The 22,446-nt window shown below is 43.6% G+C and overlaps 2 protein-coding genes and 1 long non-coding RNA gene across 3 annotated transcripts in view; 1 reads left to right on the top strand and 2 right to left on the bottom strand.

Annotated features, from left to right (window-relative positions):
• SLC9A4 (solute carrier family 9 member A4) overlaps positions 1 to 17,403 on the bottom strand; it is a 37,312-nt gene extending 19,909 nt beyond the window's left edge. The window contains exons 1-3 of the mRNA XM_081858399.1: positions 16,604 to 17,403; positions 14,942 to 15,405; positions 12,215 to 12,474 (exon numbers count right to left, since the gene is read on the bottom strand). Coding sequence (XP_081714525.1) covers positions 12,215 to 12,474; positions 14,942 to 15,405; positions 16,604 to 16,850 — 971 coding nt within the window. The 5' untranslated portion in view covers positions 16,851 to 17,403. The remainder of the gene's footprint in view (positions 1 to 12,214; positions 12,475 to 14,941; positions 15,406 to 16,603) is intronic.
• LOC309339932 lies at positions 342 to 4,442 on the top strand. Its single transcript, XR_014155671.1, has 3 exons — positions 342 to 534; positions 900 to 1,876; positions 4,111 to 4,442. It is a non-coding gene; the product is annotated as an uncharacterized lncRNA (long non-coding RNA).
• A 1,108-nt stretch (positions 17,404 to 18,511) lies between the features above and the next one.
• IL18RAP (interleukin 18 receptor accessory protein) overlaps positions 18,512 to 22,446 on the bottom strand; it is a 20,792-nt gene continuing 16,857 nt past the window's right edge. The window contains exons 10-11 of the mRNA XM_081858147.1: positions 20,618 to 20,788; positions 18,512 to 19,312 (exon numbers count right to left, since the gene is read on the bottom strand). Of these exons, the coding sequence (XP_081714273.1) occupies positions 18,870 to 19,312; positions 20,618 to 20,788 (614 nt within the window). The 3' untranslated portion in view covers positions 18,512 to 18,869. The remainder of the gene's footprint in view (positions 19,313 to 20,617; positions 20,789 to 22,446) is intronic.

Here is a 22,446-nt window from a genome sequence, read left to right as displayed (position 1 = left end):
AGAAAGAAAGAAAGAAAGAAAGAAAACATCTTTCCCACTGAAGGGATGATTATTCCCACAATCACCTCGAGACGTCTTTTGTGGTCATTTGGCTCAGGTAATCCCTCCCCTTACCTGGCCTGGTTTCCCTGGCAACACTTCCCCCAGGTGGGATTGGACAACTCGCTGGGGTAGGCGGGGACCTCCAGGTATCCCACCTGGGGGAAGGCAAAGCCTATGCTGATGGGGCCACTCCAGATCCAGGGCTGCACGCGTCCACGCAAAAGGCGCCCCCCGTTTTAAGTGGGGAGCGGTCATTCCCACTGAAGGGATGATTATTCCCACAATCACCTCGAGACGTCTTTTGTGGTCATTTGGCTCAGTATTGTTTATCCGTCATGAATGAGGAACTCATTTCCTCCCAGATACAGGGGGACTTCAACTCTCATCAGCCCTGACCATTGGCCATGCTGGCTGGGGCTGGTGAGGGTAGGGATCCAGCAACATCTGGAAGGAACCCCCAGGCTCTACACTACCTGGAAGTGGCTTTTAAAGGTAAAGGGACCCCTGACCATTAGGTCCAGTCGTGACCAACTCTGGGGTTGCGGCCCTCATCTCGCTTTATTGGCCGAGAGAGCCGGCGTACAGCTTCCGGGTCATGTGGCCAGCATGACTAAGCCACTTCTGGTGAACCAGAGCAGCACACGGAAACGCCGTTTACCTTCCCGCCGGAGCGGTACCTTTTTATCTACTTGCACTTTGACATGCTTTCGAACTGCTAAGTGGGCAGGAGCAGGGACTGAGCAACGGGAGCTCACCCTGTCGCAGGGATTTGAACCACCAACCTTCTGATCGGCAAGTCCTAGGCTCTGTGGTTTAACCCACAGCGCCACCCGCGTCCCTGGAAGTGGCTTTTACAGCCCTGCTTCAGCTAATTACAGCTTATAGCACCTGAAAGGAAGGCGCGGCACATCAAGATGGACAGACCTGTCAGTTCCAGTACTCAAACATTTTCCTATTTCCGACCTTCAAGTCACTTCTCAAAACTTCTGCAACAATTTCTCACAAGAATTTGTCAACATTTAAGTATGACACCGCCCCCCCAAATCCCCACATTTTTGTATACAGTTTTGACCAATCTACACATTTTTGCAGGCAATTTCCCCTAATATGTCATTTTAATGCGTATTTCCCCCTAATTCTGGTTTTAGTATGCTGGCTGTTGGGCCATGATAATAAACATTCATTCGTTTTCTCCTGCTAAGATACAATTATGTTTCAGTCTGTGCATTAGTTCAATAAACTGCAAATCCCAATATGTTTTTACATTTTTACAATTCCACCACATATGGTAAAAAGTACCTTCAGCTCCACACCTCCAACACTTCTTCTGTTCATTTTTGTACATTTTTGCTAGTTTGACCAGCGATACTTACCATCTATACATCATCTACATATATTTCTCTCTCAACAATATATAATCCGTAAAATTCAAATTTACTTTCCACAATTTTATCCAATCTTCGAATTGTATATTGTGACCTATATCTTGTGCTCATTTCATCACCACTGACTTTACTTCTTCATCCTTGGTTTCCCATTCCAAAAGGATATTATATGCCTTTTTTTAATAATTTAGAGTTTTCTTCTATCACTTCCTTTTGGAATTTGGAAAGCGAATATGAAAAACCTCTTTTATTGTTCTCTTTAAAAACATCCTTTAGTTGTCTGTGGTGCAACCAGCTTTGAAGATGTTCTTTAATTTCTTCATATTCTTTCAGTTTTAGTTTCCCCTCCTATTCTACCAATAGTTCTCTATATGTTGGCCATTCTCCCTTTCTTTCCAGTGTTTTAAGTAATAGTGCATCAATAGGTGATAACGACCAAAGTGCCTTAGGTCTCTGAAGAAGTGTGCATGCACACGAAAGCTCATACCTAGAACTAACTTTTTTTTATTATTATTATTAATTTTTTAGAAAAGTTTTTCTTTTACAAATTTAAATAACACATACTTTCCAATATAATACATAAATTCTTTTAGACTTCCCCCAGCTCCCTCCACAATCCTCATGATTTTAAAATTTAATTCACATTTCCTTTATAATTGTATTGCTAGTTAGTGAATCTTTACAGCTCTTTCCCCTCTTACAACACCCTTTCTCCTCACAAAGCCTCTTTAAAACCGACTAGCGTTGTCTGTTCATCACATATATTTTCCAGATGAATCGTAAACTTTATCCAGTCCTGTATGAACTTGTGATACTTTTGGTATCTGATTTTTCCTGTCAGTTTATCTAATTCAGCAAAGTCCATCAATTTCCGTCTCCATTCTTCCAATGTTGGTAAATCTTCTTGTTTCCATTTTTGAGCCATTAAAATTCTTGCCGCAGTCACTGCATGTTGAAAAAGTTTATAATCACTTCTATTGATCTCGCTTCCTGTAATTCCTAAAGTTTAACGGGAGTGATATACCATCTATATACCATTTTCATGATATTTTCCTTTATCGTCATACATGCAGTGAATTTCATATTTTCCTTCCATACCTTCTCCCAATCTGTCAGCTGTATATTATAACCAAAATCCTTGGCCCAATGTATCATAACCGATTTAACTTCTTCGTCTTTTGTTTGCCATTCCAATAGCATTTTATACATTTTTGACAAAACCTTATAATCATTATTTATTATCTCTTTCTGAAATCTAGACTCTCCTTCAATATATTTCCTCTCTTTACAATCCTTTTTAAACATTTCATTTGTTTGGAAGTAGTGCAACCAATCATATACATATTTTTTAACTTGTTCATATGGCTTCAATTTCCATTTCCCCCCCTCTTTAATTACAATATCTCCATAAGTCATCCAATCCTCTCTCATGTTTGTCTTTTTAACACTCATGACCTCCAGTGGGGATAACCAATGAGGTACATTTGGTTCCAAAATATTTTGGTACCTATCCCATATTTCTATTAGGGCACCTCTAAAAATATGATTGGCAAAACTTTTGTGAGCTTTCTTCTTTCCCAGCCATAAGTAGGCGTGCCAACCAAACCTGTTGTCAAACCCTTCCAAGTCCAATAACTTATTATTTTTTAGTGTTATCCAGTCCTTTAACCAACAGAGACAAGATGCTTCATAATAAAGTTTCAAATCTGGCAGGGCGAAGCCACCTCTTTCTTTCGCATCAGTTAGTAACTTAAATTGTATTCGTGGCTTTTTGCCCTGCCAGATATATTTGGAAATCATTCTTTGCCACTCTCTGAAGATCTTTGTCCCCTTGATTATTGGAATCATTTGAAATAAAAACAACATCTTTGGAAGCACGCTCATCTTAATTGAAGAGATTCTGCCCCAAAAAGATAATTTCATCCTACTCCACACTTCGAGGTCTCTCTTAATAATGTTCCAAGTTGTCACATAATTGTTTTGATATAAATCAATATTTTTTTGAGTTAACCATATTCCTAAATATTTTACTTTTTTCGCCACTTCCATCTCTGTTTCTCTTTGCACTTCTTCCATCAGACTTTGGTCCAAATTCTTCACCATAAGTTTAGTTTTCCTCTTATTTAGTACAAATCCGGCTACTCTTCCAAATTGGTCAATTTCTTTTATAACTTCTTTTAAACTTCTTGTCGGATCTTCCACTGTAATTACCAGATCATCGGCAAAGGCTTTAACTTTATATTGATTTTGACCTACTGTTACCCCCTTTATTAGTTCATTTTGCCTAATAGAACTCAACAGGACCTCCAGAACCGTAATGAATAACAGTGGCGAAAGAGGGCATCCCTGTCTTGTACCTTTCTTTATATTCACATCTTCTGTAATTACATTGTTTACAATCAATTTTGCTCTCTGTTCTGAATATATTGCCTTTATACCATTATAAAAGTCTTCTCCCACTTCCATCATTTCCAAGTTTTTCAACATAAATTCCCATGAAACATTATCAAACGCTTTCTCTGCATCCACAAACATTAGGACGGCCTGTCTCTCATTACTGGCAGTCAGATATTCCAGAATATTTATTATATAGAACTAACTTAGTTGGTCTTTAAGGTGCTACTGGAAGGAATTTTTTGTTTTGACTATGGCAGACCAACACGGCTACCTATCTTGTAATTAGGTTCTAATAGTTCTTTATATTTTTTCCCACACTTTAAACAATGATTTCCTTATTATATGGTTATGAAACCCTTTAGGTATTTTTGCTTTTCCATACCATAGTAGGCATGCCATCCAAACCTATTGTCATGTCCTTCCAGTTCTGTTATTTCCTCCTTATCTAACTTGATCCAATCCCGGATCCATGTTAGGGATGCAGCTTCATAGTGCAATTCTAAATCTGGAAGTGAGAATCTGCCTCTTTCTTTCACATCTGTAAGAATCTTATTTTTTTATCCTTGGCCTTTTCCCACTCCAGATAAATCTTGAAATCTCTCTTTTCCACTCTTTGAAGCATGCATTCCCTGTTATTACTGGAATTGTTTGAAAGAGGAATAACATCCTTGGAAGTACATTCATTTTTATTGCAGCGATTTTTTTTACCTCATGCCACGGTTTTTCATAATTGTCCTTATATATGTTTATGTGTCAGGGAACTGCCATCGGAGAGAGAGGTGGTGGATAAGTTCCATGAGAATAGGAGAGAATCTGCAGCAGAAGGAACCAGCAGGGGGAGTGCAGGAGTCACAGCGGAGGGGAGGCTCTGGGATACTTCCAGTGACGACAGCGAAGAGGTAACAAGACCCCCGTTAGGAACTCCCACCCTGCGCCGGAAACTGTCACGCAGAGAGTCACGAAAGCGCATGTCTGTCAAACAGCTTTTATGTTGGCGTAGGTTCCGTAGACGCCCACTGTCAGATTCTACCAGCGACTAACGGAGTCATGCTTTGGGGAGCTCCGTTAGTGCCTAGGTTGGGATGACCAACCAAACCCCAGAGGGATCAAGCTTTACGCACAAGCAGCTCATTATCCCATCACAGCAATCTGACAGTCTCTGAAAGCAGCTTGTGCAAGCAGAGGGCATCATGAGCGAACCAGCTGGAACCGGAGGTGCAGGAGCTGGGGCTGGAGGAGGTCCAAGCCTGGAAGACAGGTACAGGGCGTTGGAGGTCCAGCTCGCGCTGCAAACGGCGAGGCTCGAGGAGAGGAGGGCTCAAGATGCGGATAAAGGGAAACCCACCCCACTTGCCAGAAAGGTGCCTGGATTGGTGCAGAAATTTGGGGGGGATCCCAGGAACTATCAAGCCTTTAGGACAGAGATGCAATATGCTCTTAACCTACTGTTTGATGACTTCCCTGATGAGAACTCTAGAGTGGCGTACGTGATCGGCCATCTAGAGGGAGGGGCGAGGGACTGGGTGCGGCCCCTGATGGCAGCCAATAATGAAATCTTAAAGGACACTATGAAGTTTTTTCGCGCCATGGACTTGATGTTTTCCAGTGAGATTGAGCAAGGGGTGGTGCGGAGGCAGTTAATGGCGTGTAAACAGGGGAGCCGATCTGTACGTGAGTACTGGACGGAGTTCAGCATGCTGATTCATAGACTGGGGTGGGACCTTGCGAGGGAACCTATTCAAATGCTGTTTGAAGAAGGGCTCTCTCCGGCAGTGAAAGATGAACTTTCCCGGGCGCCCAGGGCGGAGTCTATGGATCATCTGACTAAATCAGCGCTGTCCATAGGAGCGCGCCAGGAGGCAAGGGCTTTGGAAAAGCGGGAAGGAAAAGGGGAACGTTGGAAGGATTTCCGCATTCCAGAGATTCCGGAGCAGCCTTTCCCGCCAGCAGAGCCGATGGAAATTGGAACAGCGCGCGCGCGCGCAGTTTCAAACACCAGTGAAGGGCGGAAGAAGGAGGGGAAGGGCGCCAAGAGATGTTATCTCTGCCAACAGCCAGGTCACTTTGCCAGAGTCTGTCCGCAAAGGAAGGAATGGCAAGGAATGGCGGGAACTGTTGGGGGGAAGGAGGAAGGAGAAACAAGCAGCGAGCAAGTAAAAGCCAACGCCTGGCTGCCAGCATCAGGGCACCGCAGTCAGGCAGAGGAGAAGTGAATGTGCCCACGCCGGAACCTCCAAGACCAGCGCTTGTGATAGAGGTGTTGCTGGAACTGTCCAATGGACACCCACTAAAGATAAAAGCGCTATTGGATTCAGGCAGCTCCTGTAATTTCATGAGTAAGGAGTTTGCAGCTGAACACCAGATACAGACTATCCCATTAAGTAAGCCTTTGCAGGTTACCACGATTGATGGGAGGGAACTGTTGGGAGGAGAAGTGAGCCAGCAGACTGTTCCAATGGTAATGAGGGTGGCAAGACACACAGAACTGATAGCGTTTAACGTAGCCACTTTGGGAGGAGCTCCCATTATTTTGGGAATGAGCTGGCTAGCACTACACGATCCTCTAGTAGGCTGGCATCAGAGAGTGGTTTCCTTTGGATCAGCACATTGCCTAGAACACTGCAAAGAGGGAGAGGTTCAGGCAGGGGCCAGGGCCACTCTAGCAGGGGTGGAAGTGATGGGCAAGGGCAAGGTGCCACCACAATATGCTGACTTGATTGACGTCTTTAGCGAAAAGGAAGCAGATAGACTGCCCCCGCACAGACCCTTTGACTGTCAAATTAACTTACTCCCAGGAGCACAATTGCCAGTGGGCAAGCTGTATGCAATGTCAGATAGTGAAATGCAGGAGTTAAGGGAGTTCATTGACAAGAATCTCAAGCGAGGTTTCATCAGAGAGTCACGAGCGGTGGGGGGCAGCCCAGTGTTCTTTGTGGACAAAAAACACACGGGCAAACCGAGGCTTGTATGTGACTTCAGAAGCCTAAATGCAGTGTCAGAACCAGTGACTTTCCCTATGCCTAGAATTGATGACATTCTGACACAGGTGAGAAAAGGGAAAATTTTTACCAAGCTGGACCTTAGGGGGGCATATAATTTGATACGTGTGAGAAAGGGGGATGAGTGGAAGACCACTATGTTCACCCCCTTGGGGGCTTTTGAGTATTTAGTTATGCCTTTCGGATTACAAGCGGGCTCCGCCTGCTTTCAATCATTCATGAATCACGTCCTGGGGCCACTGCTCTACAAGAACTGCGTAGCGTTCTTAGATGACGTCCTGGTGTACTCAGCGAATGAGGAGCAGCATGTGCGAGATGTAAGAGAGGTACTGAGCAAGTTGCGAGAAAATCGGCTGTGGGTGAAACTGGAGAAGTGTCAGTTTCATACCAGGGAGGTGGAATTCCTGGGGTACCGGTTGTCTGACAAGGGGTTGGCCATGGATCCCAGCAAGGTTCAAGCGGTACTGGAATGGAAAACACCAAAGACCAAGAAGGACGTGCAAAGGTTCCTGGGCTTCGGAAACTTCTATAGGAAGTTCATCAAGAACTTTGCCCATTTGACAGCGCCTATCACGGATTGTCTTAGTAGCAAAAAGAAATTTGTTTGGACGGAAGAAGCGCAGCGGGCGTTCGAACGCTTAAAGCAGGCGTTTGCGTCGGAAGAGCAACTGTTGCATGTGGATCTACAACAACCAATGAGAGTGGAGACTGACGCGTCAGACCGAGCGGTGGGGGCCGTTCTTCTCCAGCCGGGAAAAGATACGTCTGAATGGAGACCGTGTGCATTCTTCTCGCGGAAGTTGAACAAGTCCGAGAGGAACTACACAGTATACGACCGAGAACTGCTCGCCATTCATGAAGCCTTCCGGAAATGGCGGCACTTGCTGATTGGGGCGCAGCACAAGGTTCAAGTCCGAACTGACCACAAAAATCTGGAATATTGGAGAACAGCCCGAGTGCTGAACCAGAGACAAGTACGATGGGCCCAGGAGTTCTCCAAATTCCACTTTGAGATTCGTTACGTGCCTGGATCCGAGAACGTGAGGGCGGACGCTCTTTCCAGGAAACCTGAGTACTTAGAGGGGGAGGGAGCGCCCGAGGCAAGGCATGTAATCCCTGAAGACCGCTGGGTGTGTGGGGCGGCATTGGTGGGGCAGAGGGAACTGATAGAGGGTACTGAGAACGATGAATACGCCCAAGGGAAACTCAGAGAGCTCCGGAGGGCAGAGGAGAACACAGGGGGGTTTGAAGAAAAGAACGGGGCGTTGTATTACAAAGGGGCACTGTACATACCCGACGGGGAACTGAGGGGCAGAGTACTCAAGCAGTTGCATGACAGCCCCACCGCGGGACATTTTGGACAGCACAAAACCATGTGGGTGGTTACCAGGGAGTTTTGGTGGCCCAAGGTGAGGGAGGACGTACGGGAATATGTCAGGGGTTGCGTCAGGTGCCAGCGAGCAAAAGGAGAGAGGGTGGCGCCAGCGGGGCTATTACAACCCTTACCCACGCCCGAAAGGCCATGGGAGGCAGTATCCATAGATTTTATGACGGACCTGCCAAAATCCAAAGGCAAAACAGCTGTCATGGTGGTGGTAGATCTATTAACCAAGATGTGTCATTTTATAGCTTGTTCACATGCAGTCACAGCGGAGGAAACCGCCAAGTTGTTTGTAGAACATATTTTTAGGTTGCATGGCGCCCCCTTGAGGGTTTTGAGCGACAGAGGGAAACAATTTACTTCCAGGTTCTGGAGGAAACTGATGAGCTTATTACACGTAGAACTCAATTTCTCAACTGCTCAGCACCCAGAAACCAATGGGCAAGCGGAAAGGGCAAATGGGATTTTACAACAATACCTGAGGTGTTATGTAAAAGACAGAGAAAATGATTGGGTGGATAAGTTACCTCTAGCAGAATTTGCCTACAACAACGCGGAGAACGTGTCCACAGGGATGAGTCCCTTTCTGGCAAATTATGGGTGTCACCCCCGGGCATTCCCAGGAGAGGGAGGGGAGAGGTGGAGCGTGCCGGCGGCGGAATATTTTTTTGAAGAGATGGAAGCGATCCACCGTCAGCTTCAACTTAACTTAGAGAAAGCCAAGGAAGAATATAAGAAGCAAGCAGACAAAAATAGGAGGGAAGGTGAAACCATAAGGGTGGGGGACCGGGTGTGGTTATCCACCCAAGGACTACCGTTCAAAGGAGGGTGTAAGAAATTGAGACCCAAAAGATTGGGACCCTTTGAGGTCATACAGCAGGTCAACCCAGTAGCATTCAAATTCAGTCACATGAAGTTACACCCAGTATTTCACAGGTCATTACTGTCGCCGTACCGAGAGGGACGTGAGTGGGGGGAGCATGAGAGAGAGGCCACCCAAACGCCCGTGATAGAAGAGAGAGAGCGCGACATGAACGTGGCAGGAATCATTGATTCCAGGTGGAAGGGGAATCAGGTGGAATATCTGGTAGAATGGGAGGGGGAAGTAGAGTCGGAAAACACTTGGGTACCAGCAGAGGTAGTCAATGACGAGGTTTTAATAGAAACATTTCATCAGCGTTTCCCAAGAAAACCGCAACCCGTGGCACGATTTAGAAGGGAACACTTTGGTACCACCGATGAGGAAGGAGAGTTTGAAGGGTTCCCTGAGTCAGGGGTGGGTGAGGAAGCCGACTCAGACGAAGAAGAGGAAGACGGGGAGAGAGACGGTACGCCGTGGCTAGAAGTGTTTGAATCCTCGGACGACGAGGAGAGTTCCTTCAGGGGCTTTCCGTCCTCACCGCCAGTGGGAGAGGAGGCGGGAGGGGGTGAAGGGGGCCCTGGGGGGGAGGTGGATGTCAGGGAACTGCCATCGGAGAGAGAGGTGGTGGATAAGTTCCATGAGAATAGGAGAGAATCTGCAGCAGAAGGAACCAGCAGGGGGAGTGCAGGAGTCACAGCGGAGGGGAGGCTCTGGGATACTTCCAGTGACGACAGCGAAGAGGTAACAAGACCCCCGTTAGGAACTCCCACCCTGCGCCGGAAACTGTCACGCAGAGAGTCACGAAAGCGCATGTCTGTCAAACAGCTTTTATGTTGGCGTAGGTTCCGTAGACGCCCACTGTCAGATTCTACCAGCGACTAACGGAGTCATGCTTTGGGGAGCTCCGTTAGTGCCTAGGTTGGGATGACCAACCAAACCCCAGAGGGATCAAGCTTTACGCACAAGCAGCTCATTATCCCATCACATTATGTTTTTTGCTGTTATCCATACACCCAAATATTTAACCTTTTTATATGCTTCTATTCCTATCATTTCTGTTACTTCTTTCCTCTCATGTTCTTTACGGTTTTTTAATAGCAGTTTGGTATTATTTTTGTTTAATTTAAATCCTGCCACTTGTCCAAACTCTTGTATTATGTTCATTACTTTTGGGAGGGAGATTTTCGGATCTTGCACAGTGATTACCAGATCATCCGCAAAGGCTTTCAATTTATGCTCACTTCTTTTTACATTTATTCCCAATATTTCTTTATTTTCTCTTACTTTCCTTGTCAGTACTTCCAGTACCAGAATAAACAACAGCGGTGATAACGGACATCCTTGTCTTGTTCCTTTCTGAAGGTTACATCTATTTGTTACCACCCGACTGACAATTATTTTTGCATTTTGTACCGAGTAAGCAGCCTGTATCCCCCATTAAAATTTGTTCCAAATCCCATTTCTTCCATCGCTTTCTTCATGAAGTCCCAAGAAATATTGTCAAATGCTTTCTCTGCATCTATAAACATCAGCGCTACTTTCTTCTCATTTCTCACTTCCAGGTATTCTCTTATATTTAATACAATTCTAATGTTATCTTTAATTTGTCTACCTGGAAGGAATCCAGATTGATCATGATGGATAAAATCTTTTTAAAAATTTTCAATCTGCTTGCTAAAACAAATGCAAATAATTTATAATCATTATTTAATAATGATATAGGCCTATAATTCTTCACCAATGTTACATCTGCATCTTGTTTTGGTATCAAGGTTATGTAGGCCTCTTTCCATGTTTCTGGGACTTCACCTGTTTTTAAAACTTCATCCATCATTTCCCTCAAAGGCTTCACAAGCTGGTCACTCAGTTTTTTATAGTATTTGGCTGTTATTCCATCTGGCCCTGGAGACTTCCCTCCCTTTGCTTTCTTTATTGCTTCTATAATTTCTTGGGATAATATTTCTACATTTAAAATCCTCCTTTGTTCCTCTGTTATCTTTGGGAGATTGCTATTTCTAACATAGTTTTCTATTAGCTTCTTCTAATGATATGAAATGGTATACAATGAACTGAAAAAAAATGCTGAAAATAACATTTGTTAAACAACCAGAAGCCTTCCTGTTAGGTATTTTAGGTCAAGATCTGCCGAAAGAGAAGAGGACATTATTTATGTATGCTACTACGGCGGCAAGAATTTTAGTAACACAAAACTGGAAGACTGAAGAAATTCTAGCAAAACAACAATGGCAAGAGAAATGGATGGACTACGCAGAAATGGCAAATTTGTCAGATAGACTATGAGAAAAGGACAACAGTGACTTTGAAAAAGAGTGGAAACCTTTTAAATTATATTTGCAGAAACAAAAACAAGAAAAGAACATTGACTTGATGGTAGGATTTAAATAAACATACACACTTTTTTATATATAGGACATTTAAAATAAAGAAGAAACGATATGGTGGATTGGTTGAAACAGCAGTATATGATAAGGGGGTAACAAACCAGAAATGGGAGCTGGGGGAAGCCCGGAAGGAAAGGGGATGAAGATTTGTAACATGTATGTTATTGATATGAGATGTTTGTTAAAATACAAAAGAAAGTTAATAAAAAAAATTAAAAAACCAATAAACTGCAAATCAAGCATTTTCACATTAAAAAGTGAACAAAATTGAAATGTTTTCTGCAACCCTAATGGCAGGTTGGTTAAAAACCTGAACTATTTGTTGCAGGGGTCCATCTTTGAATGTGCAATTCAAAATACTCTTTAGTATTCCGCAGCATTTCAAAAAATTGTTTACGGTAACTTGGGTTCATGGAGTGCCAAATTAAATCTACATTGGCAATAAAAATCAACCCATTTTGAAAATATGCCCCAGAAGTGTACTAGCCTTAACATCTACAGCACTTACCAAACATATAAAGCAGTATGATGTGCTGAGCTCATTGCTCTTAAATACCAGCAAAAAATTATAGCAGAACTGCTGTTTATATTGCTTATTGCATACTTCCTTAAGCACCCTTGTTATTTTAACACTGTTTCTTATCACTTGAGTCAATTAGCTAAGAGTATAAAAGATGGGAGATGGGAATCGTTTTGAGCCAATGGTGGCTGGTGTAGAAATAAACAGAACTTGCTGCCTTACTTACGCCAAGATGCCAGAAATGTACAGTGTTTCTGCAGCTAAGTATGACAGATAGCTGAACATGAAGACCAGGAGAGGTTCAATGGCAGAAATGTTCTGCGTGAAGCGAGTCATGAAGGCTGCCACAAACCCAAAGGCAACGCCGAAGAGCAGCCCGCCGAGACTCACGACAAAAAAGCGAGCAAATCCAGCCAGAATGTCCACAGGTTCAATCTCTTCATATTTATGCATGCGGGTAAAGTCAATGAGGATGTTGTATAAGACCTGAGTGGGGAAACAAAGCAAAACAAAACAGGTTCATATGGTTGTTCAAAGATGAATATTACCATCGTCACCTGTACATACCACACATTCAAACCCACTTAAAGCAAACTCCTCCTCACCCCCCAAGAATCCTGGGAACTGTCATTTACACCCACACAGAACCCCAATTCCCAGCACCTTAAACAAACTAAAGTTCCCAGGATTCTTTCTTTTTTTAATATTTTTATTTTCAATGCAAAATCATAACAAAAGTTACAAACATTGAATCCAAAATAATACTATACAAACAAGAAAGAAAAACAGAATATACAAAAAAAAGAAACAAAAAAAGAAGAAAAAAGAAAAGAAAAAAGCATAAATCTACAAATAAAACCATATCATCATTCTAATCTAGTCATTACATACATATACACATATTGACTTCCTTCCTTTGTTCTAAGACCTCAAAAATTTTACTCTTAGTGTATTGTTGTGTCTAATGTAGATTACTTCCATCTTTGTACTTTTTTACACCATTTTTCTTTTTCTTTAATCCTGTAAGGCATCATTCATTACGTACCAATATGCTTACTCCAGAACAATGTTTTTTCATATACTCTTTCGCACATCCCCATTCTTTTAATAATTTCTGGTCTGATTGTTCCCTTATGAAAGCTGTGAGTCTTGCCAGATTTATATATTCACAATATTTAATTTGCCATTCTTTCATTGATGGAATTTTTCTCCCTTTCCAATTTTTTGCTATAAGCATCCTGGCAGCTGTCATTGCATAAAGGAATACTTTCCTTTGATTGTCGGGAATATTGTTTGTGATTATACCTAAAGGAATGCCTCTGGTTTTTTTACTAAAAGATATTTTAAACATCTTTTTGATTTCTTCATAAATTTCCAGGATTCTTGGGGGTGTGTGCATTAAATGCATGGTGTGCACAGGCCTAGGCAGCCTCATTCACAGTGACTTTGGAACAAAGCGCACAGGCACTGACCATCACACAATGTGGCCAGGCAAACTCATACCCTCAAGGACTGCCTCTTTCCATATGAACCTACCCGGACCCTGAGATCATCTTCTGAGGCCCTCCTTCGTGTGCCCCCTCCTCGAGAGGTTCAGAGGGTGACAACACAAAAACGGGCCTTCTCTGCAGCGGCTCCCCATCTATGGAATGCTCTCCCCAAGGAAGTTCGCTTGGCACCTTCATTATACAGTGGTACCTCGGGTTACATACTCTTCAGGTTACAGACTCCGCTAACCCAGAAATAGTGCTTCAGGTTAAGAACTTTGCTTCAGGATGAGAACAGAAATCGTGCTCCATCGGTGTGGCAGCAGCAGGAGGCCCCATTAGCTAAAGTGGTGCTTCAGGTTAAGAACAGTTTCAAGTTAAGAACGGACCTCCAGAACGAATTAAGTACTTAACCCGAGGTACCACTGTACACCTTTAGGCACCAGGCAAAAACGTTCCTTTTTAACCAGGTCTTTGGTTGACCTGATGGACATCCTATACCTTTTTAAAATGTGGCTCTTTTGGGGGGGGTGTTATTGGGTTATTATTCTTATTTTGGTTTTATATGTTGTGATCTTTCCTGTGAAATGCCTTGAGACCTCCAGGTAAAATCAATCAATAAATGAATGAATGAATAAAATACCCTTCAAATGTCCTGATTTTCCAGGGACAGTTCCAGAATTATGAAAGCTATCCCAGCTTCTGATTTGATCCTGAAATGTCCCTATTCCCCCTGGCAGTGCCACTACCGCCAAGCTCAGGGTGAGCCGACACTTGTCCTGAGAGGCTACAGCTTGGGCCAGGAGGAAGCATCTTGTTGTCTTTCCATGACTGCCACTGCCAGCCTGTAGCAGCTTGTAGCAGCTGCAAGAGAGTGGATGAAGAGCTCGGCCCCCATGATTTGGCACCCTGTCAGGGAACTGCCATCAGCGCAGAGGTGACAGATAGAGGGGGAATTGTGTTACAGGGAGCCTCCAAAAATCTTGCCAAGCAGTTCCTCTTCTGCCGAAGAGGAAAGCCTCCAGTGTAGAAGAGGTGCAAGGACCAGAGGATGCTAAAAAGATCCTTAACACCGTGCTAGAGCAAGCCGGAGAGGAGGGAGGCATGCCCTTGCTGTCGCCCATTATGTGCAGTAGTTTGAGGCGCAGGGAGGGGCAGAAAAGGCTGGGGTGACGAAACTTTTATGTTGGGGGAGGTACAAGAACAGACCACTCCCGGATTCTGCTAGCAATTGAGCCAAACATGAACTTATGACGCTCTTCACTTGTACCAAAATAAAATCTGTAAAAAAACCAGGTTGGAGTCCTGCCTGGTTACTCTCGAGCAACCACAACAGCATCTGACACACCCCTTCTTCCCTGACCGCCTTAGAGGAACGGCAGGATAAACTCATTAAAATAAAATTATGTAGCCTCCCGCCCCGCCCCCAAAATTTCCCATTTCTACAAGCGTTGCAATGTACTTACCACAGTGATCCCATCGTTCAGCAAAGACTCTCCGAAGATCATCATGTAAAGCTGCTCATTCACAGACATCTCCTCAAACACGGCCAAAACAGCCGTAGGATCCACAGCTGAGATTATGCTGCCAAACAGCAGGCTGTCAAGTAGGTTGACGTCCTCAAGGCCGAAGGCTGTGATGCGGCAGATCCCGTAAAGAGAGACTCCAATGCCGAAGGCGTTGATGAGAGACCCCATGGAAGACCACCAGAGAATGGACCCAAAGTTTTCGAAAAAGGGACGAGTAGGCATAAAATAGCCTCCCTCCAGGATAATGGGCGGGAGCAGATACAGGAAATAAATGCTTGTGGTCATGACTGGGGGGGATTTATGATCAGTGGCAAAAATAATTCCGCCAACCAAGACTCCCATGGCAATGTGCAGGCAGCTTTCTGGCATAAAGTGTGGCAGTTTATGGTAGAGATGGAATCCTTGAATAAGAATAAAGCAACAACAACAGGGAAATAATCACAACAGTGTTGGCTTTTAAAAAAAATTATAAAAAATTATTAATTTTCCAAATACCAAAAAATGCAGAAAATATGGAAAAAGAAGAGTAAAAAAATAAAAATACAGAAATATATATTTTTAAAAAATCACAGATCAAACCAAACATTTCCCCCTTTCCCACCCACCACCTTGACTTACACTTATAACAAATTTTAAACGAAAATATGACTTCCTTCCATCAGTGCTTAAATAAAATAAAAAATATTTACAAAACAAAACACAACAATAAAGATAAGAGTGTGAAAAAGAAATCCTACAGTGCTAGCTGTTCCTCATCTAATATCTTGGCTAAGTGCAAAGCCTTCACCATTTCTGAGCAACCAAAATGTGGTTACAATGCCCAGAATTGTTTCAACAGAGTCAAGTCAAATTTAAGCACTCGCTGAACTCACTCACTGGTATCTGTGGAATTTAGAAGTGCTTTTTTTATTTGTTCAAAGTATTTCTAAAGCCTGCTTCATTGAAACTGATCCCAGGCTGGGGTATAAGCACAACAGAATCATCCACTTAAAACAACAAATGTATTAGTTCCTACCACCATAACACATCACCAGGAATAAACACTGTGGATGTCAGTGACCAAACCCATCTCACTAAGGATGCTACCGAATCTCTGTTTATGGTAGCAACAGTGCTCCTCATGCATGAAGCCTTTCCACAGCATCCACACAAGGTTGTTCACATCAAAATGCAATCCTGCACCCCCTTCCCACTTAACTCATGCTTTCTGAAGAGAAATCCAATGAGTTTAAATCAAAAAACCTGTTGCCATCAACTCATTTGTGGCATCTAAATGTTGCATTTGCAATGATAAGCTCCTGTTTGCAAGCACCTCAGTTGTTTGCTTGATGACAAATTTTATGTGGGATTTTGATGGTAATTTTATCGGTGGATTGCTTCTCTATTTGTAGAAAATATAGTAAAGGAGCTCCCCAGAGGCTTATCTTGTGAGTTGGATGCTCTGCATTAACACATCTTTTTTCTTTTCTTTTTTGCAGTGCCCATGACAAGTTTAAAAACAATAGCAAAGCCTGTTGCCAGAGACTTATTTGCAATAAACGAATCACCACGTCCAAAATTAAGCTCCCATCTGGAATTCCCAAAGGAATTTTCACTCACCTATTTTTGCAAGGGAAGCCAGGAGTATCCAAAGGGTGACTTCATATGGTATTTGGACGTATTCATAATCCACAGTGAAAACATGCAACCTCTCGTCTCGCCCCGATTCTGTAGTGTCAAATGGGTCAGCCTCCTGCAACGAGCTCGAATTCCTGTGAGGCAATTTCAAATACAACGTGGCAACAGAACTCTCTGGGACTGAGAGAAATACCACCCAGCTCAGGCAAACAAATCTCTGAATCCCCATGGTGAGGAGCAAAACTCTGTCTCCTGTTTGAAAAAGTGTGTGGCAACTATACTGCACATTTATGAAATGCCCATTTTAGTCCTGGGTGCTTCAGTTGGCTCCAGCAATATGCCTATGTCGTGTCCGGATGCTTTAATAGTCCAGAATTAACAATCTTCTTCAGATGTTGACTGGAAAGTAAGGTTCACCTGTAAAGCCCAGGACTTTTCAAACTTCTGCAACCCGCTGCTGGCAACTGTAGTCTCTTACTCCATTTGCGAGGAAAGTAACACAGCTTTTTGTCAGTTGAGAAGGTAATGAGCTGGTGTGATGGACTCACTCAGACCCTGGGAACCAGAAGACACGAGACTGCTCCACAGGTTGTCCTCCTCCTCCTCTACTTACCTGAGCTGAAACATTTATGACCTTGTAGAAAACGAGTTCTCATATGTAACTGTGTCAACTACTATGCTAGAGACATCTTGTGGTTACTAGCCAGAACTGAAGCCAGCCTTTGATACCAGGTGCCCAACCCTGTAAAACTCAGCAAGGTGAGATTATGACTGTATGTGAGGAGCAGGTTACCTGTAGCAACTAGCCAGGTACTGAAATCAATATTGCAGTGTCTCTACTGACGCACAGTTATCTGCTGTCATATTTACTGCACACTGATGAGTCTCAAACCCAGAGCTGAGGTTTAACCATGCAGTGACACAGTGGAAACAACAATCATGTGCACTGGCGGAGGAAGGGGGTGCAGTGAGTGTGGGCCGCCCCAGGTGTCATCCCTGAGGGCGGTGACATTGCCGCCAAGCCCCCTGGGACACTCACTCTGCCCCAGCAGGCAGCTAGCCCCATCCCCGCTGGTAGTACGATTCATGCAGCATGTTGGCGACTAATATACACAGAATAATTACCAAAATAATTATACATTCTTTATCAATCTTCTGAGAAAAATACAAAAGCCACAGAAACTTGCGAACTACCCAGTCTAAGACAAACTTTTAATGTCTGATTTCAATAGATTTTTCAAATGCTTAACTCAGTTTTTTGTTTTCTTTATCTTTTTAGGTAAGTTCATCAAAATACCAACAAAAGGTAAGTTCAGTGTTGTTCACAATACCGAGAGATGCTAGTGGAGTTGTAGATGGATGTTAATGAAGTTGTAGACGGGGTGCCGGTGTTTTGCACCTGTTTCACCCTGGCAGTCCAAGTCATCAAGAGGCCGCTGTTCACCCCCGATGGGGCCCTTTTACTGGGGCTTGCAGGTAGCACACTCCCAAAGTACAGTGGTACCTCGGGTTAAATACTTAATTCGTTCCGGAGGTGCTTTCGAACTGCTAGGTTGGCAGGAGCAGGGACCGAGCAACGGGAGCTCACCCTGTCGCGGGGATTCGAACCGCCGACCTTCTGAATGGCAAGTCCTAGGCTCTGTCGTTTAATCCACAGCGCCACCCGCGTCCCATAAAATAAGGGGTTACACAGATCATATATAGCCTCTGACTAAGCATGCATATAACTGGAATGTTAGATTATACAAACTGCTGTCTTGAAACTGCTGAAGTCACATTTCTGCCATTGAGACTTACCAATGAATACACTAATTAGGGAGTAAGTTGAACACAGCCTGTAAGTTGGGAACCACAATCTCATTCCAGTTATCAGAGATGGTACAAAAAGACTTATTTGTCCAAAGTTTATTCCAGCAGGTGGGCATTACCCCCTGATGCATGTAATAATTATCAATAAATAGTAATGTTGTGAAAGTATGGCACAGCTCAACAGCATTCAGCACCTTTTACTATTAAAAAATACTGACTTCTATAAGGATATTTCCATGAGTGAAAGATAACCACACTTTAACATATGATGTTTGACCATTGGGCCACGAAGTCTGTTTAAACCGCCAATGGCTCTCTGTGGTTTCAGCTCAAGGTTTCTCTCAGCTCCAAAGCCCAACATCCTTTTAAGGCTAGGGAAGGTTTTGTAGTTGATACGTGTTCTCTAAAACTGAGCTACAGCCCCTCTCCTGACAAGTCTTCAGTTTAGGGAAGTTCTTTCCCAAATCTTCCTCCATTTTTTGGTCCAGTTTGTCCTCCCTGCAGTGGCGTTTTTCTTATCCGTGCCCAATAGCTGAAGGTGGGGAAACCAACACCACTTGTCCTCAGCTTCGTTGGGATGTTTGGCTGGCATGTGACGCAGCAGTTTTCTCCAGAATTGCTTATTCACAGTGGGAGAGGCAGATGTTTTCCAGGTAACCCTGGGCAGAACCCTGAGAGCTATCTTCACATTGTGAGGTAATGACTGAGGCTCCTGGAAAGACTTGAACTGAATTAGGATGAGTTTTATTGCCTTATCTTCCAGGACAGTGTTGACGGCTGTTTCAAGCTCAAAGAGGGCTGGGCCATTGACATAGTTTGGACTTAACACCACAATCGCCCGTCTGCTCTTCTTGACAGCATTTACAATGTCATCAGTGTATGCTGGGAAAAGAAAAAATATATATGTTAAGTTGTGGGTGAACATATCAGACGACACAGTGATTCTTCAAACAGCTCTTGTTTATTCACAGAACAGAACAGAACTGACTGAAGGGTTCAGTCAGCCTGCTTATATAGAGCTCCACTAGAACGCAACAGTAACCATTTTCTGTAACTATCCAATCACTGAACGTCACTTTCAATCCCTTATTTGCATATGTGGACCTGAGTGAAAACTATCTACAGTATCCCCCTGCTGGCCCAGGGTGAGAACTTCAGTACATAACAATATATTATTACCAACTTATCATACAAAACATGCTGCCTCCCTGCAGATATTCTTATACCCTGGCACAGAATGCTGAATGCAAGGATGATGAAAAATATCTGTGGTGAAGAACGGCAGAAACTGGAATGTGCTTATATGGCTCCTGGCTTGAATGTGCTTTAAATCTGATGGACAAGGGAATGTTGAAGAGTCCTATTCCTCATTCCAGTCCTACTTCCAACTGACATTCTAGCCACACATGCCACACTCCAATCCTTCACAAAGGCTTTTTCTAAGGGTTGTGTAAGGGGCAGAGTAAGGGTTTCTTTTCCAAACCCACCATGAACCAGCTGTAGTCTTTGAGCCTTGAGAAAGAGATAAAGGAACAGCCCTTCCAAGCTGAAAACCTGCAATTCATCTCCCAAACCCAAGTCTTGTTCTGTTTTCTTAAAGCATGAAATAAAATGTTTCACAGCGTTTTAGGAAGAGGGAGGAATTGTGCTTGCAAACCCTTTGCTCCATCCCATATGAACTAAGAATAAGCATGTCTGTGAGTTAGAAGTATTAGTTATCTTATTTCGTAAAAAATATATACCTCCTTGTTGTTGTTGTTGGTGGTGGTGGTGGTGGTGGTGGTGGTGTGTGTGTGTGTGTTTTAAAAAAGTCAAAGCTAATTACAAAAATTTTAAAAAATGTAAATCTCACTGAGTTTAGTGAAGCTCACTTCCAGGTAATTAAAAGTAGAGGATTGTAACTTAGGCACAAATTTGGTGGCTGTTTCCTTGTCCTATTTTCTCATTGAAAATCACCCTCCCCCAAGCACTGGTGGATTTTAGGGCGCCAAGCCTAGGGGGCGCTGCAGGGCGCCACAACTATGACATAGCGAAGCGAGCAGAACAGAAAGCGAGAGGTGAAGGAATGCCAATTTTGCTGTGTATGCAAATTTACACATGGACATTAGGGGCAGATAAAGTTTCCTAACACAAATACAGGTGTTTGAAGAGTTGGTTTTATTATTATGCAATTATGTGAGATGTTACCTCCTCCTGGAAGGATGTCCCGCTCAGTGAGACATAGCTTATATTCATATTTGTTTTCTAAAACTTGAGGGAGAATCTCCAAAGCAAATGTTTCCTCATTGAGTAGCGTGTGATCTGCTTCAGAGAGATCTGGTTTTGCACAGGACACAAATGCATCAAATTCTTTGCCATCTAAAAAATTTTAAAGGACAAAGTTAAATGAAGCAGCGAAGAAGCAAGCATCCTTTAAAGAAAGATGAGAGGTGAGAAAAGATGGGAGGCAACAACATTTTTCTGAAATAGTGGGGCATGGGTATGGAAGACGAGTCTGCTGAATCCCCCTTATTTTTCCTCTTAAAGGAGACCAGCTGTAGAGATGGTAAAAAGTACTACTGAAAGCACAATGGAAAATACGAAAAAGTGAAAGGCAAATTAAAATCCCCCCCCCCGCCCCTTGTTTCTTAGCAGTAAGCAGACACATCTCACTTTCAAATCTCACTTTCAGCCATAACCTCTCTGAGTCAAACCACCATCTCTGGTATTCTGGGTGAACTGTACCCTAGATGCAAATACGCCTTGCCCAAACAGCTAGTTATTCCATATTGAACAGAGCAGGGACTCCGCTACATTCGTCAAGACAAAGTGCTTTATTTGCGTTATAACACCATGACACCAGATGGCATTGTGGAGTGCCATCTTTAGCCAACACGTTTAACTGAATCGCTTTTCTTGATGTGTCTAGATCCACCCCAGAGATTGCCAGGTTTTTCCTGTAGCTTTTCAATGCCTGTTTTGTTCTCCTCTCTTCCTCTTCTGTTTTTTCATCTGCCATTCAACAGAGTGTCACGGGACTGCCATCGGAACAGGGAAGGGAGGCAGAGGGGCAGTTGGAATACAGGGAACCTCCGAAAATCTTGAAAAGCAGTTCCTCTTCCTGCGGTGGGGAAAGCCACACCTCTAGTGGGGAAGAGGGGAAGGGACCAGAGGACGCTGCTGGGAGCCCCAGCACCGTACCTCGTCAATCTGAGGGTGGGGGAAGCCACACCTCCCAGGTAAAGGAGGGGAAAGGGCTAGAGGATGCTGCTAGGAGCCTCGGCTCCTTGCCAAGCCGGCCAGGAGGGAAGCACGCCCAAAGAAGGAAGGAAAAGGCTGGGGGTGACTAAGCTCTTATGTTGGGGGAGGACCCGGAAACGACCACTCCTGGATACTGCTAGCGATCGAGGCAGACATGAACTGATGTTCTGCACTGTAAATAGTTTTGCACCAAAATAAAACCTGTTAAAGACAGGTCGGAGTCCTGCCTGGTTACTCACGAGCAACCACCACTGACATCTGACACAAAGTTTCTCTCTTTGGATATCTAATGCCCAGGGTTGTATTATATCCTGATAAAGCTTGTGGTGGCTGATGCCTATTGGAACTCTTAGGGCACAAAGGTCCATGGTAGGCAGAGGCAGGGACAACAACAAGGCGGAGCCAATTGGTCCTAGTTTTTTCTCAATCTCTTCTCTGCCAAGTTCTAGAAGGGCATCCCTGGGACTGAGGAGGAGGAGGAGGAGGAAGCTGATAGGCAATGCTCCTTCCTGAGTTGGTTATAAGAAAGATGGCATTCTCTGTTCCCCCATGTCCCACCTGAAGGCTGCTGCCAGTATGTTCTCAGCACAGTCCAGATCCCTGCTCTTGGAGATTTTGAATATTTGGGTTTGGGTTTTTTTTGTAAAAGTGAAGTATTTTTTTAAAAAAATCAATATATTTGTATGGTTTCATTGCATGCATTGCTTTGATTTGCATACGCTGCCCTGTTGTTGGCAGGTGGCAAATGAATTTAATGAATAAATTATATTTTAAAA

This window comes from Podarcis erhardii, assembly GCF_964252035.2.
Source record: "Podarcis erhardii genome assembly, chromosome: 4".
Lineage (NCBI taxonomy): Eukaryota > Metazoa > Chordata > Lepidosauria > Squamata > Lacertidae > Podarcis > Podarcis erhardii.
This window is presented reverse-complemented; position numbering and strand designations above follow the sequence as displayed.